At 43.0% G+C, this 21813-nt stretch overlaps 1 protein-coding gene across 2 annotated transcripts in view; it reads right to left on the bottom strand.

Moving 5' to 3' along the window:
- The window catches only part of LOC134600986 (T-cell immunoglobulin and mucin domain-containing protein 4-like), a 97327-nt gene that overhangs the window by 25368 nt on the left and 50146 nt on the right, over positions 1-21813 (bottom strand). Inside the window, exons 2-5 of one of the 2 annotated variants that reach the window (XM_063445390.1) lie at positions 12062-12406; positions 10350-10493; positions 9252-9401; positions 3023-3121 (exon numbers count right to left, since the gene is read on the bottom strand). In XM_063445390.1, coding sequence (XP_063301460.1) covers positions 3023-3121; positions 9252-9401; positions 10350-10493; positions 12062-12406 — 738 coding nt within the window. The remainder of the gene's footprint in view (positions 1-3022; positions 3122-9251; positions 9402-10349; positions 10494-12061; positions 12407-21813) is intronic. The other variant, XM_063445391.1, reaches the window with a different exon arrangement.

Below are 21813 nucleotides of genomic sequence, written 5' to 3'. Positions count from 1 at the left end.
CTGAAGCCTGCTGACTTTTTTAGATATATGCAAATACGAGATTTTGCACAGCACACCTTAGCAAAGACAGCAGCCCACACTACATTAACGAGATTCAAACAGATGTGCCTCAGAGAAAACCCCCAGTCGGGACTTATCACTTTCGTATACGCCCACTTAAGCGCCAACACTTCTGAATGGGGTGAGCTCCGCTACATAACACAATGGGAAGCGGACCTGGGGGAGGTCCTAGAGGGCACAGAATGGAGAGAAATCTGGGAAGCAAACAAGGCTACATCGATATGCGTCACACAACAGGAACAAGCATACAAAACCATGTTCAGATGGTATACAACACCAGTAAAATTATACTATATGCACAAATCTATGGACGACCTGTATTGGAGGGGGTGTGGACATAAAGGGACGTACAAGCACATGTGGTGGGACTGCCGCAAAGCAAAGACCTTCTGGGTGGGGGTGCAGGGCTTGCTGGAGAGAGTGTTCCAAAGACAGATAAACATAGACGTGTGGGTGTTCCTCCTGTCTAGAACAATAGATAACTGGCCAAGGAAGGAACAAAAATTGTTAAATAAAATCACCCTAGCAGCCAGACGAACAATGGCACAGTGCTGGCTCAAGCCAGATACCCCCCAGATGGATACAGTTATCAATAAGATAAAAGACGCCCACGTAATGGACCGACTAACAGCTCAAATCAGAGGCACACGAAAAGGTATGGGAGCTATGGATGGCTGGGGACTGGGGAGACTAGGAGAAGGAAGGGAAATAGGGACAGCATACGCACACTTACACAACCAATGCACACCCTACTTCCCACACAACGGCCATGGGATCCTGGAACCCGGAATGGCAATGGGGCACCCGCCGGGCCAACAAACCTCCAGGAGACTGCGCAGCGGCAAAGACAAAAGGAGCATAAGAACCAGAAAAATTTGCTTCACTCCGACCCAACCATGAGAAGGACCCTACCCCCCTTCTTTTTTTTTTCCTCTCTCTCTCTCTTCCTCTCTTTACTATCTCTTAGTTCCTAGACTCTCCAGGGAGAGTAAGCCTAAACAAAATGCACAAGTCTACGAAACGGAAGTAGACCGATAGAAAACAAATGCAACCACAATAACTCTCCTGGAAACAGTTAAATTGTTAATTTGTACTTGTTACTGGTTAAAAAGAATTCGGAATGAACTAAACTGAAGTCGTCAGTACACAAGCCACCTCTCACAGGGGCAAAGCAACACAACAAAGTAAAACAGGAAATGTGTATGCTTACTTTATTACTGTACGTATTGCATATGTGTTCCTACCAAATGTATAATGTATCACACAATAAAGAATTTAAAAAAAAATAAAAAAAAATAGATATCACACTAATATACTAAATAGTCAGGGCCGTCCCAAGGCATTGCGCCGCCTGGGTCCAAGGATGAAATGTTGCCGCCCCCACGTTGCACCAAAAGCACGCCCTATCCATTATGTTATGCAGTGTGTGTAGTGAAAGCAATGTCTGTTTGTGTAATGGATGCAGTGTGTATATAATATTCAGTGTGTAGTGAATGCTGTGTGTGTTCAGTGGATGCAGTGTCTGTGTGTCGTGGATGCTGAGTCTGTTATTGTTTCATGGACGTAGTGTGTATAATATGCAGTGAGTGCATTGAATATATTGTCTCTGTGTGTATCAGAGAATCTCAACTAGGACTGTGCAACTAATCCTACAAGTGAGCAAAAACATTTTAGATACCTGATCAGGGCAAGCTACTGAGTTCTCAGTGTTCATGTATCCTCTGTTTTTTTACATACCGGTATGTTAATATACCTCGATATATATATATATATATATATATATATATATATATATATATATATATATATATATATATATTCCAGTTTTCCCATCTTGTCCCACCCAGTGTCTGCAGTGTCTGTGATTTTCTTTCATTGAGTATTTTCTCAGGGCTGCAGAGACCTTAACATTTATTCCAGGTTAAATCTGATATGTTTGGAATAATTTCTGTTTCCTGTCCTATTTGCTGTGAGTGTAGGAGATATTAATTTAGTAACAATATGGTTAGTGAACTTGTTCCTAGAGCATGACAGGCTTGGCACATGCCCAAGGTGGCACTTGAAGAAGTTGCTACATCAGAGCCAGTTGGAGCTCTGGCTCTGATTGGCTCCCCTCGAGCCGGCAGGGAGATCTTTTGAAATGGCACCTACTTGGTGGTTCATGGTTCCTCACGGTTCTGGCACTGTCTGACGGAGTCAGGGCACAGGCGCCAAGATTTCCAGCCTGTGCTTTGACATCATCACAGAGCACTGGACCAGAAGGCCCACCGGACCACCATGGAATGTATCTGTGCCCCCCTTCCTGTCCAGTTAGTTAATCAGGAGGGGGCAACTGTTCTATTTTTAAAAAAGCAATTCTAGAATATTTGTACACAATGTGCCAACATACCATCCTTAGTCCACACATATAAAGCCCTGAAAGATTATCACCCTCTCAGTTTCCCAGCCATAGTCACTGAACTGAAAACCTTGTCACAATCACTCCATCTCACTTTTTAACCCCAGCCCTATTACACTCCCCCCAACATTGTCATACTCACCACCCCTCCCACGCTACTACACTCACCCTCCTACCCCCTTAAGTGTATTGGTACCCATAGTGTTCCTTTAAGTTCAGATACAGAAGAAATCAATGTAACATACACAGGGTTATTTACTAAAATGAGCATTCAAAGCAAATTTAAAGTTTCACATTTAGGAACAGAGTAACACAACTGAAACCATAGCTGTCTTTTTTTTATTTTGACTATTTAGACCTTAAAGGGACACTATAGTAGCAGAACAACTACAGCTTAATGTAGTTGTTCTGGTGTCTACTGACTGTCCCCTGAGAAAATGCATAGGTTATATTACAGCCTAGTAATGCCTCTAGTGGCAGTCACGCTGGACGCACTCTGAATATTTTTACTGTAAAATCAATTTTTTGGATGAAGCTTTTTTTTCTCCTCTGACTATAATTTACCATTTTTTCCAGAATCCTCTTCACTGGGTGGATAAAGATTGTCCACAGTGCTTACCCAAGCAGGGCGTGTAGATTGTGAATGAGTCACAGTGTTTCCTTCTGTAAGAATAGTTACAACATTTTTAATTAAAGATATTATACATTGTCATTTTATTTCTTAATTTGTTAAAAAATGTTTTTCTTATTTCAGAGATGTAACATATATTAAAATAATAGTTTTGGGGTTTTTAAATAAAGTGAATTAAAGTTTCATAAACAAAGTTACAAATAAAGTCACCATAAAAGGAAAAGAAGAGGGAAAGTGGACAAATCATTGTGAGAATATAGGTGAAAAAGGACAATACAATCACAAATTAAAGGTAACATAACAGGACAATGTGCCTTGGAATCATGGCAGCAAGATAAAATATTACAGTTAGCAAATCCATACAGAAGGGTAGACAGAAAAAAAAGAAGAATAGACATAAGAGATTAAACAAAAAGAGAAACATGATAAACGAAAATGAGAAAAGAAGACATCCTCTCCAAGTGGCCTCCAAATAAGAAGCAGTCACATATTGGGATTAACACCAATAAAACACAGGTAATATTTGAAGGGGCTTATCCTCCAGATTTTCCACTTTTTGTAATAGGCCTCCATAGCGTAATCAGCTGAGTGTTGCCGTCTTTTCCCAGTTTGTATTGATATCAAGGGTTAACTGCACGTTAGCAAGCATAGAAATAAAATTTGATCTTCAAAGCAGTGTTAAATTCTGTTTAGCTGCTAGAAAAACATGGCCTCCGAATGTCTGTCTGGATAACAAGCTGTGCTCAAAAGTTTACATACCCAGCAAAAATGTTGGCATTGATTTTGAAACTATGACTGATCATCAAAACATTACACAGGATAGTGATCATATGAAACCATTTATTATAACATAGTTGATAACAGAAATCACCCAAATGGCACTGATCAAAAGTTGACATACCCTTGAATGTTTGGCCTTGTTATAGACACACAGGTTAAAATGGCAATTAAAGCTGTGGCTTTTTAAATTGCAATTAGTGTCTCTGTATAAATAGTCAATGAGTGTGTTAGCTCTCAGGTGGATGCAATGAGCAGGCTAGATACTGAGCCATGGGGAGCAGAAAAGAACTGTCAAAAGACCTGCGTAACAAGGTAATGGAACTTTATAAAGATGGAAAAGGATATAAAAAGATATCCAAAGCCTTGAACATGTCAGTCAGTACTGTTCAATCACATATTAAGAAGTGGAATATTTGGGGATCTCTTGATACCAAGCCAAGGTCAGGAAGACCAAGAAGGATTTCAGCCACAACTGCCATAAGAATCGTTTGTGATACCAACAAAAAGCCACAAGTAACCTCGGGAGAAATACAGGCTGCTCTGGAAAAAGGTGGTGTGGTTGTTTCAAGAAGCACAATACAACAATACTTGAACAAAAATGAGCTGCATGGTCGAGTTGCCAGAAAGAAGCCTTTACTGCACCAATGTCACAAAAAAGCCTGGTTACAATATGCCTGACAACAAGTTGGCCCTCCAGTGGTAACAACAGAAAAAGGTGAAGGTTCTGGAGTGGCAATCACAGTCTCCTGACCTTGATATTATCAAGCCACTCTGGGGAGATCTCAATGTGCGGTTCATGCAAGACAACCAAAGATTTTGCATGACCTGGAAGCATTTTGCCAAGACGAATGGGCAGCTATGCCACCTGCAAGAATTAGGGGCCTCATAGACAGCTATTGCAAAAGACTGCATGCTGTCATTGATACTAAAAGGGGCAATACACAGTATAAAGAACTAAGGGTAGGCAGACTTTTGAACAGGGGTCATTTCATTTTTTCTTTGTTGTCATGTTTAGTTTTATGATTGTGCAATTGTGTTTTAACCTACAGTTAAATATGAATCCCATAAGAAATAAAAGCAATGTGTTTTGTCGGCTCACTCATGTTTTCTTTGAAAATGGTACATATAATACCAATCAGGGCCGGTGCTAGGATTTTTAGTTACACAGGCGAAGATGCATTTTGGTGCCCCCAACCCTCATTAAAAAAAAAAAAAAAATGCATCTTCACCTGTGTTTCTTTCCTCCCAAGCCACAGGCACACAGGCATCATTTTTCAGTCACACAGTCAAAGTCATACAGGTACACTGTCATACAAAGACAGCAATAATCATACAGAGACATACAGACACATACAGTGAGAGACATACAAGCAGAGACATACATGCATACAGAGACATGCAGGCATACCGTCATACAGACACATACATACAGACAGGCATACAGAAACATACATACAAAGACATTCAGGCACATACATACAGACATACAGGCATAAAGAAACATACATACAGAGACATACAGGCATGCAGACACATACATACATACATACATACAGAGACATAACGTCATACAGACACATTCATATAGACAGGCATACAGACACATACATACATACAGAGGCATACCGTCATACAGACACATACATAAATACAGAAACATGCATACAAAGACATACAGGCATACAGAGACACACAGACACACACATACGTACATACAGAGACATAAAGGCATACAGTTACATACATGCATACAGAGACATATATACAGACATTCAGAGACAAACATACATCCAGTTACATACATGCATACAGAGACATACAGAAACATACGTACAAGACATACAGGCATACAGACACATACATACATACAGAGGCATACCATCATACAGATAAAAACATACATACATACAGACAGGCATACAGAAAAATACATACTCACTCACACACACACACACACGCACACAAACTCACAGACACATACTCGAACACACACACACACACACACACACATACTCACATGCGCACACACACACTGACATACTTACACACACCGACAGACACACTCACTCACACACAAACTCATAGACACACTTACACACACACACTGACAGACACACATACTGACAGACACACACACACACTCACTCACACACACACAAACTCACAGACACACATACACACTGACATACACACTCACACACAAACTCATAGACACACTTACACACACACTGACAGACACACACACACTCACTCACACACACTGACATACACACTCACACATAAACTCATAGACACACTTACACACACACTGACAGACACACACACACTCACTCACACACATACACACTGACATACACACTCACACATAAACTCATAGACACACTTACACACACAATGACAGACACTAACACTCACATGCACACACACAGTAATTAATAAAAAATTACATTTAAATGTCCCACCCAGCCTCCCTACCTGGAGTGCTGGCGTGGGTCTCTCATTGGTGGTCCAGTGAGGCTGCTGCGCGGCGTGCGGCTGAAGTTGATTAGGAGGCGGCGAGGGAGCTCTCTGATCTCTCTGACCGGCTCCCTCGCAGGCTGTTTTCTGATGCCGCGGGAGCCGGAATATGACGTCATATTCCGGCTCCCGCGGCATCAGAAAACAGCCTGCGAGGGAGCCGGTCAGAGAGATCAGAGAGCTCCCTCGCCGCCTCCTAATCAACTTCAGCCGCACGCCGCGCAGCAGCTCCGGGGATCCAGGAGGTGACCTGGCAGGAGGGAGCACTTCCCTCCTGCCGGTCACTGGAATTTTGCGCCCCCAGAGCCGGTGCGCCCTAAGGCGGCCGCCTGTGCCGCCTTATGGACGCGCCGGCCCTGATACCAATTCTCCAAGGGTATACACACTTTTGAACACAACTGTATATGCTACGCCTGGACAAGTAGTTAGAGGGGAGTGAACGACTGCAAATGAGAGCAACCAGCTTGCACTTAACCACTAGATGTCACTACAGCTAATAGCATGGTGTAGTGGCTTTGTTGTCTATTGCTTACTATACAGCAATCTATTCTCCTGGAGATTTTCCTATACAGGAAAACTGATAGTGGTGACACATTTTATACATTTCTTTAATTTATAGCTCACACAATTAAATTCTGTGTTTTATAAATAATAATTATTGCTATTACTATTATTATCATTTATATAGTGCCAACATATTTTGTAGCTCTTTAGTATTTTACAATGAGGATATAAAACAGCAAATAATTACCAAAGGAATAGTATTTGAGGAGAAACAAGAAGTGAACAAAGTCCAGCTCAAACACGTTTAGAAAGAAGATAAAGATGTTAGGGTTGGGGAAAATGTTGAACTCGTCATCAATGTTTTGAATAAAGTTGTACTTTTTTTTATCTTGCCTAACATTCAGGGAGTTTTGTAGAAACACATAGCTTATGTATTGGTTGCAGCCTTTAAAATCACTTTATGAAATGTAAATGTTATTAGACACTCCACTGCCCAAATAAAAAAAATAATTTGAACATATGCAGCTTTTACAAGCCTCCCATTCTTCTCCAGCCCAGATTTTCTGTGTGTATCAAATCACAGTCTTTCTATACAGCTCAATCTGAAGGCAAGAGCTCTGGGCAATTTTCTGCCTCCACTGAGCTACCCAAACCAGCAGCAACAGGACTGGTTGTCCATTTGACATACAGGAGGTGTAACAAGGTTAATTTCTACTGAAATCTGCACTTTTTTGTAAAATGAAAAAGAGGACACATTCTTCACAAAGCACTTCAGCAAGTTACAGTACTTTAAGTTCTGGAGTGTTCCTTTAAATCTCTGGGTATCACTGTTAAAACATTATTGCCAAACCAAAACCCTTTTAAGGGGACAAACTAGTACCCATCCTTAACAGATGTCTTGTGTAGTTTAATGATCATGGAGTCAAGTTTTATTTAATTGTTCGTAATAAATGTAATAAATCTAATTATTTAGAAGACAATTTATTAGCAACATCTTGTGTCCCTATCTGCCTACCTACAGAGTTCTATATATGAAGGGGTCATTTAAAGGACCACTATAGGCACTCAGACCACTTCAGCTCAATGAAGTGGTCTGGGTGCCAGGTCCCCCAGGTTTTAACCCTGCAGCTTTAAACATACCAGTTTCAGAGAAACTGCTCTGTTTACACTAGGGTTAATCCTGCCTCTAGTGGCTGTCTCACTGACAGCCGCTAGAGGCACTTCCGCGCTTCTCACTGTGAAAATCACAGTGAGAAGATGCTGACGTCCATAGGAAAGCATTAAGAAATGCTTTCCTATGGACTGTCTAAAAGCACGTGTGGCTCTTGCCGCGCATGCACATTCAGTGCTGACGTCGGGAGGAGAAGGAGAGTTCCCCAGCACCGATAGAGAGCCGGAGAAAGGTAAGTGTTTAACCTCTTCAGCCCAGCGGGAGGGGGATACTGGGGGTGGAGGGGGGGGGACTAAACAAGTTTGTTTTCCTGCCACTATAGTGGTCCTTTAAGCACCAGTTGATACTCTTAGCCAGATAATAAACTCCAAATAGGGTCAACATTGATATTACTACAGAATAATAATTTCCTCTTTAGTAATATCCAGAAAGGACTGCAGACACCAGAGGGACTTAGGTATGAGTTAAACCATTTGAAAAAGATTTAACTACCACCAGTGGGATGGGTCCAGGGGACAGCTGGCACCAGGCTGCAGAGGTTATGGTGTTTAGATTAACCTTTTTTTATTGAGAGTAATCCCAAACAATGCTATAAAGCCAATGCAGTCTTACAATATGACAAAAAAGTATGGTGCCAGGAGTGCTTTGCTGATCACCACCACATCCCACACCCTTTTGCTAATTGTTTGACATCTTACCTGAGATCCACTGGTTCTTGCCTCTCTTACAGCCAGAAGCTCTTCACCTGAGCTAAACCTGTTGGTGCAGCTCATTGGTTAAGAGCGATCAGCTGACATTCTCACTCAGTAAGGTTTATGTCAGGAGACCTAATGGAAGTGCCCAGCAGGAGCTTCTGGCTCTCACTGGCAAAAAGAATCTGCTCTAATTGGACCCAAGAAAATAAGCCAAACAGAAGAGCAGTAGTGTGTCTGTAAGTGTGTGTCTGAGTGTGCATGTATGGGTCTCAGTGTGTGTGTCTGTGAGTGTGTGAGTGTGCATGTGTGCACCTGTCAGTGTGTGTGTGTGTGTGTGTGTGCACGCGTTAACCCCTTAAGGACCAAACTTCTGGAATAAAAGGGAATCATGACATGTCACACATGTCATGTGTCCTTAAGGGGTTAAGGGGTTATATATGCATACGAGTGTATCATTATTTGTTTGGGGGGGTTTTCTCACTGTTAGTCATTTACCTGTATGCAAAGTTTCTAGTTCGTTCTCCACATCAGTTTCAGCTGTGGATGGATTTGAAAATTGCGATGAAGCCGTAATGCCTGTTGTTTCAAAGACATATTCACTGGTGGTTTTCATCCATGCATCATCTGGCATTACCGAGGTAGTTTCTGACCAAAAAAGGCAGCTAATAAAATTCTAAAATTCTGGACTGCTACTTGTTTAAAATATAGTAACACAACTCCTAAAGTTTTGTTGTTTTTTTTTAAATTTTGACAGTACTTTTAGATACATTTTTATATCTGTGAATGCAGTGTTTCAGTACATAAATAATTCACTATATATATTATCATATGACATATATTATCATCTAGACAATCCCTCAACAACAAAGACCATTTAAAGAGTAGTTTCTCTCTGAGAGGTTTGCTGTCATGAGATTGGCAATCCTGAAAATGTTAACATCAGAAAATACTAACTCGTCAATAATTATATGTTTTATAATGGCACATTTTAATCATTGGTTACAAGGTTATTGCACCCTAGCTTCAAGTGATCAACTTATTTATTTCTATGTTAACAGCTTTTTATAATAATGTGTTTTACATCACAAATCATGACCCAGTAGAATGGAAGTATACATCATATAAGAAGGACGTGTTTCTATTTCAAATGCTATATAGTACACGAGTTCATACTACAGTTTGAGAAAAATGTGTAGTAACCCCTTAAGGACCAAACTTCTGGAATTAAAGGGGATTCATGACATGTCACACATGTCATGTGTCCTTAAGGGGTTAAAGGGATACTCCAAGGACCAGAATACTTCAGCTTGTTGTATGGATTTTGGTGCAAGGTCCTTGTCCCTAAAAAAAATGACTATCTCCGTAAATGTTTGGAGCTGTAAGTTCTCCCTCGGCTACTACTCTCTTATTTCACTGTACAAATACTTGTATAGTGTGAGCATGCATTTCTTGATCAGGCCAAGGGAATTAACTATTTCTAAGCACTGTGCTGTGAGTACACTCATAAGGAAAACTATTACACTGACTGGCGCTGCTCTGTGAATGCATTCTTTAAGTAATCCCTGCTTCCTGTTAATGTATAAAATGTTGTACCTGCAGGTAGATCCTTTGGTTCCAGTTTGGTGATGGTGCCATATGTGGTTGTAAGTGGCTGTACAGCTGTAGTTGCTGGAGGTGGGGTTTTTCTCTTTGCTGAAGTCGGTTTTGGTTTTGTAGTTGGTGGTCTGGTAGGAGGAGCTAAAAATAAATTCAAATATAATAACCAGTTTCCAGTATATCAATGTCATGCTTTATATATATATATATATATATATATATATATATATATATATATATATATATATATATATAATGGAATTTATTAGATAAGTGTATGCAAAATACACGTAAACGTACTATATACATTTTGATATACCAATAGAAAAATAAATTTGTACTTATGTAATGTTAAAGTTAAAATAAATACACTGATCAGCCACAACATTAAAACCACTAACAAGTGAAGGCAATGACATTGATTAAATCATTACAGTGGCACCTCTCAATTGTTGGATATAATAGGTAGTAAGTGAACAGTTAGTTCTTGAATTTCAAGTGTTGGAAGCAGGGAAAATGGACAAGCAAAAGGATCTGAGTGAGTTTGATAAGAGCCAAATAGTGATGGCTACATGACTGGGTCTGAGCATCTCCAAAATGGCAAATCTTGTGGAATGTTCCTGGTATGCAGTGATTGGTACCTAACTAAAGTGGTGTACGGAAGGACAACCAGTGTCCTTCATCATGTCAGGGTCTTGGACGCCCAAGGCTCATTGAAGCATGTGGGGAGTGAAGGCTGCAGCTAAAATTACTGAACATCTTAAAGCTGGCCATGATAGAAAGGTGTCAGAACACACAGTTCATTACAGTTTGCTGCGTATGGGGCAGCATAACTGCAGACTGGTCTGAGTGTCCCTGGTGATTTAAAAACATTTTCCGTGGGGACATGAGCATCAAAATTGGACCATGGACCAATGGAAGAAGGTTGCCTGGACTGATGAAACAAGTTTTCTTTTAGATCAGGTCGATGTCCGGGTGCTTGTGCATTGTTTACTTGGCTGCAGGGCGCACTATAGGATGAAGGCAAGCTATGAGCAATGTTCTTTTGGGAAATCCTGCGTCCTGGCATTCATGTGGGTGTTATTGACATGTACCTGCCTAGCTAGAGATTGTTGCAGACTACACACACCCCTTTATTGCAATGAAGTTCACTGCCAATTGCCTTTTTCATCAGTATAATGTAACCTGCCACACTGCAAACACTGTTCAGGAATGGTATGAGTAACATGACACAGAGTTCAAGGTGTTGCCTTAGACTCCAAATTCCTCAGGTCTCAATCCTATTGAGCATCTATGGGATGTGCTTGAACAACAAATATGATCCATGGAGGCCCCACCTTCGCAACTTGCTGGGCTACTGCTAATGTCTTGGTGCCAGATACCACAGAAAACGTTCTGAGGTCCTGTGGAACCCATGCCTCAATGCATCAGAGCTGTTTTGGCTGCACTAGGTGGGCCTACACGATATTGGGAAGGTGGTTTTAATGTTGCGGCTGTTAAGTGTTCATAGCAGATTCTAATTTTACTGGAATCTAATGTATGCTTATCTGTGTATTGTTATAATGTTAAGCGAAAGATAAGAAGATGGTCAAGTGCAAAAGGCTGGTTATTGACATCACATGATGTTAGTGCAGAAATAGTGTGAAATTGTGCCCAATTGTAATCCTTTTTTTTTATTTTTTTATGTATTTATTTTTTACTATTAGCACCTTTGTCCACCTGTAGCTCAATGTTGAGTTTCATGTCGTTGAACCAGCCATGATGTTCCACTCGGCAGCAATATGTTCCTTGATCCTCCAGTTTTGCATTCATAATTGTTAATGATACTTGCCCATTTCTAATTTCCCCTATGAGCTGGTATTTGTCAGATGAACTAAATGTTACTTTGTATCCATCTGTATATATAATAGGCTGGTTGCATTTGGATTTGGGGCAGCTGTCCCGTCCCCAGCACATTGTGGTGATATCACTGCTGCTTGTAACACTGTAGGTACATGGCAAAGTAATATGCTGGCCTTCTTTTCCCTTGACCTTAATTCCAAATGCCAATGGACCTGTAGAAAGATAAACCACATAAAGGGTCATAGGAGAACAATAGTGCATGATATAAACCACACACAGCACAAATCTCCAATGCATTCACCTTAATGTTCATGAACCATATCTATATATAATAAAATTAATCCTACATATCTTGTAGTATTCCAGAGGCCATGTTCATACTGTAACAAGCATGTGAAATGGATTGTATGAGATAGCTACTTGGTTCCATAATGTATCAATTACTGGTTATTATTGTCACTTTTACTTTGGATGCAACCAATTTTGATATTTTACTACACACAGGCAAAATTATGTATTTTAAATTATTTTAAAAAATAAAATGGAAAAACTAGCCATTGAGTTGCATCTTTATCTGACAAACAAAGCATATGTTACAATGGTTAAAGGGACACTATAGTCACCAGAACAACTATAGCTTAATGTAGTTGTTTTGGTGAGTATATTCATTATATGCAGGCATTTTCATGCAAACACTGTCTTTTCAGAGAAAAGGCAATGTTTACATTGCCCCTAGGGACACCTCCAAGTGGCCACTCCTCAGATGGTCACTGGAGATACTTCCTGGCTCAGGGCTGCACAGTCAGGGCCGGCCTTAGGGGTGTGCGAGCTGTGCGGCCGCACAGGGCGCCATGGAGCAGGGGGCGCCCTGTGGCCGACACAGCTCGCACATGGCCGGTGTCAGGGGAGCTAAAACAGGTACCCTGGTGGAGGATTAATTATTTTCCACTCGGGTCTATTAAAAAAATTAAAAAATCGAGACCGAGGGGGCAGGGCTTATCACGAGGCGGAGGCGGGGCTAATACCTCCCAAAGCCCCTGCTGCACAGGAAGAGGGAAGGAGTCCCTGCTTCCCCATCAGCCAACTGCATCCACTGGAAAGAGGTAAGTGTGTGTGTGTGACTGTCTGTCTCTGAGTGTCTGTCTGTCTGGGTGTGACTGTCTGTCTGTGTGACTGCCTGCCTGTGTGTCTGACTGCCTGTGTGTGTGTGTGTGACTGCCTGTGTGTGGATGTCTGCCTGCCTGTGTGTGTGACTGTCTGCCTACCTGTGCGTGTCTGTCTGTGTGTAACTGTCTGTCTCTGTGTGTGTGTGTGTGACTGTCTGTCTGACTGTGTCTGTGTGACTGCCTGTGTTTGTGTGACTGTCTGTGTGTGACTCTAATTGTGCGTGTGTCGCTGTAGCTGTGCCATTGTGTGTGACTGTGCCTGTATGTGTGACTGCCTTTAACTGAGTGTGTGTGTGTGTGTACATGCCTGTAACCGAGTAAGCATCTGTCAAGGCCGCACTTTGACTGACAGATGCACACTCTCATATACACTGACAAACAATGACATACACACACACACTATTACTTGGACACACACTGACAGATGCACACTCTCACTGACAGACGCACACACTCACTGAAAGATGCATGCCCCCACTGACCGACACATACACACACACTGACCGACACACACATTCACTCACAGACACACACACACACACAAACACTTACAGACACACACACATTCACTTACAGACACACACGCTTACACACTTACAGACACACACACACACACATTCACTCACATACACACACACACACACATTCACTTAGGCATACACACTCACAGACACACACACAGACATTTCACCTAACACTCACAAACTAATATATTTTTAATTTTATTTTAAATCCACGTAGAGAGCTGGAGTGGATCTCTTACCTGCAGTCCAGTGTGGCTGCTGGGCAGGCAGGCAGGGGGTGCACAGGCTGAGTAGGCAGCGCTTAGTGATGCCGGGAGCCGGACTGACGTCATATTCCAGCTCCCGGCTTCATTAAGCGACGCGGGGGGAGCTGAGCAGGAAGAGCACAGGTGAGTATGCTCCTTCGCTGCCCGCTGCCCGCTGCCAGCCTCGGGGGTGCTCAAAGGTGGCCAGTCAGACAACTCTTGAGCCCTCCAGGATGCGAGGCAAGCAAGGGATCTGACTGGGCGTTTGGGAGGGCGGCTTTTTTTGACGCCCCCTGCAAAGTGCTGCCCAAGGCAGATGCCTTGTTTGCCTCGCGATACACACGTCCCTGGTGCCTGTGTGTGTTACTGTATTCAGGCAACTTGGTGGGGGGTGGGGCGCCGTGAAGACTTTTTGCACAGGGCGCCTAATTGCCTAAGGCCGGCCCTGTGCATAGTAGGCAGCAGTGCTGTTCAGCGTCCCCACGCTCTGCATGGGGACACTGAATTTTCCTCATAGAGATGCATTCAGTGGCGTACACACAATCCATGGGGCCCCGGTGCAAAACTGATCCTGTGAAACGCACAGGATATAGCTTTAAGAAAACACATACCATATACTAATGTCTCGCTTTCATCTTTCAAGTAAATCCATACCACCTAACAGCAGCGTCCGGTGAAGCAGGATTTCGGTGGGTGGGGTAAAAGGGTGAGCCACTAACGCGAATGGCATAACCAGAAGTGCCCAAAGGGGCAATCGTGCCCCCAAAAATCTGCCTTGCGTGAGTGCATGTCAGTCTGCCAGCCAATCATGCAGGCTGGCCAACTAAGGGCATACTATGCAGACAGCATAGTATGAGCTTGGCATAAATCCATCTAATGAGGCACTCGCTTCCCACTTTCTAAGGACTGTCCCCTTGCACTCGCTAGTCCACTCCTCTCCTAACTTTCTTACTAGCAGTCAGAAGCTCTTGTTATACAGTCTATGACAGAGAAAAGGTGTATGTAGTAAGTGTAGAATAAAAAGAACATGACACAGTGTTAGAGAGACTGAAGCAGCAAGAGCATTTGCATAGTGCACAAAGTCAGCTTTACATTAAAGGACCACTATAGGCACCCAGACCACTTCAGCTTAATAAAGTGGTCTGGGTGCCAGGACCATCTAGGGTTAACCCTGCCTGCTGTAAACATAGGAGTTTCAGAGAAACTGCGATGTTTACTTTAGGGTTAATCCAGTCTCTAGTGGTTGTCTCATTGAGAGCCGCTAAAGGTGCTTCCGCGTTTCTCAATGTGATTTTCACAGTGAGAAGACGCCAGCGTCCATAGGAAAGCATTGAGAATGCTTTCCTATGGACTAGCTGAATGCGCGCGCGGCTCTTGCCGCGCAAGTGCATTTAGCCGATGACAGCAGAAGGAGGAGGAGAGTCCCCAGCGCCGAGGGAGCCTGGCGCTGGAGAAAGGTAAGATTTTAACCCCTTCCTCCCCCTAGAGGGGGGCCATGTGGGTGGGGGGGACCTATTAACACTATAGTGCCAGGAAAACAAGTTTGTTTTCCAGGCATTATAGTGGTCCTTTGACTAATTTAATTGTCAGCCAGTCTACAACAGTTTTTTTTCCATACATCCTAATGTGAAGAGTAGCCCCTATGAAAATCCAGCCCTGGCATGCTACACCTACAACCAGGATGGAAAGAGGAAAAAAAACTGTTTTGTTTCTTGAAGTGTCTATTTAATTATATAATATATTGACACCCTAGGTAACATCAACTACAGTGAGGAAAAACAAGTATTTTTATTTCACTCTTTGACATGCAAATCAATTTATAACTTTTTTGACATGTGTATTTTTCTTTTTCTTTTTTATTATTCTGTCTCTCACTGTTAAAACACACCTACCATTAAAATCATAGACTGATCATTTCTTTGTCAGTGGACAAACATTCAAAATCAGCAGGGGATCAAATACTTTTTACCCTCACTGTAATCAGTCCAAAAGACTATTTCTTTCAGGAACATAGTGACCTTTAAACCTGAATACTGCATTTACATTTTTAATTTACCAAAATGTACTGTTTAGCAAATACACCCTCAATTAATCTTTTTGGACTTCATACGACAATTCTTTACTTCATTCTATAAAATCTAATACAAAGGACAAGCACAGTACCAAACATAAAAATTAAAATATACTAGATATGTCAGTGGTAAATTGCTCAAATATAGGAAATTTGAGCCCACTTGCAGAAATTCATCAGAAAATATAGTTTAAGACTTTTGAAAGGTTGTCTACACTCCCTGACCTCACACATTAAAGAGATAGCCTTACATATTTATCTGAAATTGAATTGCTCTGTAAACATTTTGATAAATTGATCAATAAATGCATTTATTCGCCCTGAAGAAATCTATCGGAAGATAAGTGTGGGCCTTTAACTACTGCATCCTCTACTGTTGCTGTTTCCCTAAGGCAGGCCCTTTTTTCAGAACACCATCTCTTCAAAATACTTATGTGAATGCAAGAGTGGCCAAAAGCTAGATCTTCATCTGTCGGACAACTCCCCCAGCGCTATGCCAGCTGGAGATTTTCCATTTGCCCATCCTTGCAGAATTGTATTTGTCAGCAGTGTTTGTGCATATGAATGTAATGTTTTTGTATGCAGTGTGCCTGTAGGGATGTATTTGTATATACCGTTATACCATTGGAATGCAGTGGTGTACTTCTATCTAATGTAGCGATTGCATTTGATTGCACACTCGTGTTTGTATATAGTGTTGGCTTTTAAATGCAGGGGTACTTAGGGCCGCCATCAGGGCATGACAACCGCAACGGTTGTCATGGGCCCGGCGGTCCTGGGGGGCCCGGACTGCTCAGGTCGTCCGGGCCCCACATTCAGTGGGAACATACCGGGTCGCAGGGGGCCCTGCGACCCCGGTATGTACCCACTGGGCCAGCCTCTTCTCCTGGGGGGCCCAGTAGCCGGTCACCTCAGGGCCCCCCAGAGGCTGGCCCTGCTGACAACCGGCGGGCGCGTGAGGGAGCACTCTCCTCTGAGTGCTTCCTCTTCAGCTCCCTCGCGCACCGTACTGATGCCGGAGCCGGAAGATGACGTCATCTTCCGGCTCCGGCATCAGTACGCGGCGCGCGAGGGAGCTGAAGAGGAAGCACTCAGAGGAGAGTGCTCCCTCGCGCGCCCGCCGGGTCACCGGGTGTCAGGAAATTTGAGGGGGTGGGGGTGGGGGTAGGGGGATTTGAATGAGTGGGGGGGAGAGGGAAGGCAGGAAATTTGAGGGGGGGAGGGAGGAAATATGAATGAGTGGGGGGGAGAGGGAGGGAAGGGAGGAAATTTGAGTGGGTGGGGGTGGGGGGGAATTTGAATGAGTGGGGGGGAGGGAGGAAATATGAATGAGTGGGGGGAGAGGGAGGAAATATGAATGAGTGGGGGGGAGAGGGAGGGAAGGGAGGAAATTTGAGGGAGTGGGGGGGAGAGGGAGGAAATTTGAATGAGTGGGGGGAGAGGGAGGGAAGGGAGGAAATTTGAGGAGTGGGGGGGAGAGGGAGGGAGGAAATTTGGGGGGAGAGGAAGGAAATTTGGGGGGGAGGAAGGTAGGAAATTTGGTGGGGGAGAGGAAGGGAGGACATTTGAGGGGGGGAGAGGAAGGGAGGACATTTGAGGGGGGAGAGGAAGGGAGGAAATTTGAGGGGGGAGGAAGGAAATGTGAGGGAGGGGGGAGAGGAAGGGAGGAAATTTGAGGGAGGGGGAGAGGAAGGGAGGAAATTTGAGGGAGGGGGAGAGGAAGGGAGGAAATTTGAGGGAGGGGGAGAGGAAGGGAGGACATTTGAGGGGGAGAGGAAGGGAGGAAATTTGAGGGGGGAGGAAGGAAATTTGAGGGAGGGGGAGAGGAAGGAAATTTGAGGGAGGGGGGAGAGGAAGGAAATTTGAGGGATGGGGGAGAGGAAGGAAATTTGAGGGGGGAGAGGAAGGAAATTTGAGGGGGGAGGGAGGAAGGAAATTTGAGGGGGGAGGGAGGAAGGAAATTGGAGGGGGGAGGGATGAAGGAAATTGGAGGGGGGAGGGAGGAAGGAAATTGGAGGGGGAGGAGGAAGGAAATTGGAGGGGGGAGAAGGAAGGAAATTGGAGGGGGAGAAGGAAGGAAATTGGAGGGGGGAGAAGGAAGGAAATTGGAGGGGGGGAGAAGGAAGGAAATTGGAGGGGGGAGAAGGAAGGAAATTGGAGGGGGGAGAAGGAAGGAAATTGGAGGGGGAGAAGGAAGGAAATTGGAGGGGGGAGAAGGAAGGAAATTGGAGGGGGGAGAAGGAAGGAAATTGGAGGGGGGAGAAGGCAATGAGAGGGAGGGGGAGAAGGAAATGAGAGGGAGGGGGAGAAGAAGGAAATTGACGGGGGTAGGGGGAGAGATTGACATCCATCACACACACACACACAATGCACCCCTTGCTCACAGAAAAACACACAATGCATTACACACAGACACACATACACAAGCAATGCATCCCTTACACACAGCAACACACAATGCACCCCTTCCACACACTCAGTGCATCCCTTACAGACACACACACTGCATCCCATACATACACAAACTCACCTTGCAGCCCTTACACATACAAACACAGATTCACACAATGCATTCCTTACACACATCAGGACATCCCCCCCCCCCCCCCCCCCCCCACACACACACACACACACCCCTGTGAACAAACTCATTGGTGGAACATGAAGGTGGACCCTGGGACCCAGACCTTGAGCTGTGTAAAGGGCCCTCAAAAAATGGAGCTGCTTCTCGTTCTCCCAGAACATTGATTTTTGTGACCACAGTTACAAACCGCCTCCAGAGAGCCTGTTCTACACCAGACCAGTGGAGCCAGACGGCAGCTGAAGCCCATCATCATCCTCATCTGGTTGTAAGTAGGCAATCTAGTATATTATTCGTGGCACTAATCTTTAATTTACCTCACATTAAAGGGACACTATAGTCCCCAGAACCACTGCAGCTTAATGTAGTGGTTCTGGTGTCTATAGCCTGTCCCTGCAGGCCTTTTATTGTAAACACGGCGGCACTGCAGCACTGTGTTAGTTAACATGGCAGATCATATGGGTGGGGCACTGTGATGTCACATGGGGGGGGCGGCAAACTTTACTTTTGCCTAGGGCGGCAAAAATCCTTGCACCGGCCCTGCAGACACTGCATCCCTGTGGGCAGACTCAGGGAGGGGGAGGGGGGGGACAGGGGGGACTCGGGTGCAGGCGCCGGGGGGCCCAGACCTTGAGCTGTGTCAGGGGCCCCAAAATTTCTGATGGCAGCCCTGGGGGTACTTGTGTGTGTAGTGTTGGTATTTGAATGAAGGGGTATTTGTATATAATTTTAGCATTTTAATAAAGTTTGTATGTAGTGTTGGCTTTTAAATGCTGGTTACATGTGTATGTAGTGTTGGTGTCTGAGTGAAGGGATGTGTTTGTATATAATGTTGCAGTGACTGCAAGGGTTTGTCTGTATGTAGTGTTTACTTTTGTTTGAAACAATGTGTTTTCCTGTAGTGTTGGAATTGGATTGCTGGGGGTGTATGCACAAACACTGCCATATACATGCATACATATACAAATAAACATTGACAGACACACCCAGATACATACACAGACATATGCACACGTTTACACACTGACACATACACATGCACTTAGATGCACACATATACACACTCTGACACATACAGTGATATACACACAGTAACACAGAAACAAACATAATACACACACAGACAAACACATTGATACACACACACACTGACACGCAGCTACACACATTGATAGATACACACAGACACACACACACAATGACACACAGATACCCACAGAGTGAAACAGAAACACACACTTTGATGTCATCATTTTTAGCCACCCTCCTGTTAACATACCTTTTGTTTGCAGGAGAGTGGCTTTGCTTAGGCCATGCACTCCCTCCTCCCAGTGCTGCTGACATTTCAGGGGTCTGGACACACTGGCAAAAGTCCATCGCCCCTGTTCAGATATACCCATCAGTCAGGTGGCCCTAATTGTTTGGGTCTGATGATCCTTTTCCAGCATGTGGGCCCAAGTGCAGCTGCACCGGTTGCACCGGCGGTAGTCCTACTGCTGGACTGCAGCAGCACTTTATATACCCATCAACTGAATGCCAACTTAACGGTTATTCATGTTGGCCATATTGTGCATATCACTGTAACTGTTTTGAATAGGGTTGGCCATACAGGTCTGTTTCTCTTTCTTGTTATCTTAGAGATATAGCATTTTCAAACTTTCACGTTTTTAATCCATTGGGCATAGTTTCCTGGTCAACTGATACCTCTATTTGTTACCAAAATGTATTCTGTCCAGAGGTTATTGTGTGGCTTTTTTTATTATGAAACATTTTTGATACATGCACTTTTTATTGTATCAACTGCCATTGCATTTATTCATCTTAATTTATTCATCTTAACTTTATGTAAAATTTTAGGCAACATTTATTTTTATTCTTTTTATCAATGCATGGGTTTTATTAGCTCTATCACACATTGTGTAGTCAATCTATTTGTCATATCACATTTTCTATTTTGTCAACATATTCCTTTTTATCCTTTTCCTATTTTTAAAAAAAAAAATGTATTCTTTAAAGGAACGCTTAATCTTTGGAATACAAATCTCTTTTCCTAATGCTATAATGTCCCTCTTCCCACTCTTTTCTAGGTTGACATGAAAGTAAATTTAAAAAAAAGATTTATTCATTTTATTTTACTTATTGTTAACCACCGAGGCTCCCTTGGTGCTGCTGATCTCTCCTTTTTCGCTGATGTCACAGAGGAGCATTGGGGACCTAATGTGCATGTACGGTGAGTGATGTGCTCGTATTCAAAATTTAGCATAGGAAAGCGCTTTCCTATGGGGTTGTCCATGTCACGTGACAGAATTTCACTCGGCCTGTAATGTGGAAGCGCCTCAAGTGGCTGTCAGTATGAGTTAATGCTGCAATGTCAACATTGCAGTTTCTCATAAAACTACAATGTTTACATAACAGGGTTATTGTGACTGGGGAACTGTAAGCAGACCACTTCATTGAGATGAAGTCATCTGGGTGACTATTGTGTTCCTTTAAATACATTGTTATGTTATTTATTTATTTATTTATTTATTTTTCTTTCTGTTGTTCTTTAACCCTTTAAGACCGGAGTGCGTACTATTGTCTCAAACCTCAAGTACAAACAATGACATAAATCACGCTTTTTTTAACATCCAGAAATCATATCAACAACATATTCAGAGTTTCTGGGAGTTAACAAGCCTAAAACAATACATTGAACAAAAATTGGTCCCTAGAGGATTACGACCAGAAATCTTTTTACCTGATAAAGTACAGAGGATCAACTAAATGAGTGGAACTCTATTCTACTTGATTTCTCTTACAGACTGATGGGTTTTCTCATTAAGTTGGAAACCTCTAATTTTGCTGAAATTAATTTAAAACTAACTAATGAAATCAGTCAAATTAAAGAGTTTAAAACTGAGAACCTGTACCCACAGATGGAAACTAAATTACAACAAAACATTGACAATTACAAACACAATTTGAAAGTAAAAAAACATACTAAATTCCAACGAGACTTCCATGATTTCAAAGAGGGACAGGTTTTCAGG

This window comes from Pelobates fuscus, chromosome 3 (genome assembly GCF_036172605.1).
Source record: "Pelobates fuscus isolate aPelFus1 chromosome 3, aPelFus1.pri, whole genome shotgun sequence".
Classification (NCBI taxonomy): Eukaryota; Metazoa; Chordata; class Amphibia; order Anura; family Pelobatidae; genus Pelobates; species Pelobates fuscus.
The sequence above is the reverse complement of the archived record's forward strand: the minus strand, read 5'-3'. Positions and strand labels throughout refer to the sequence as shown.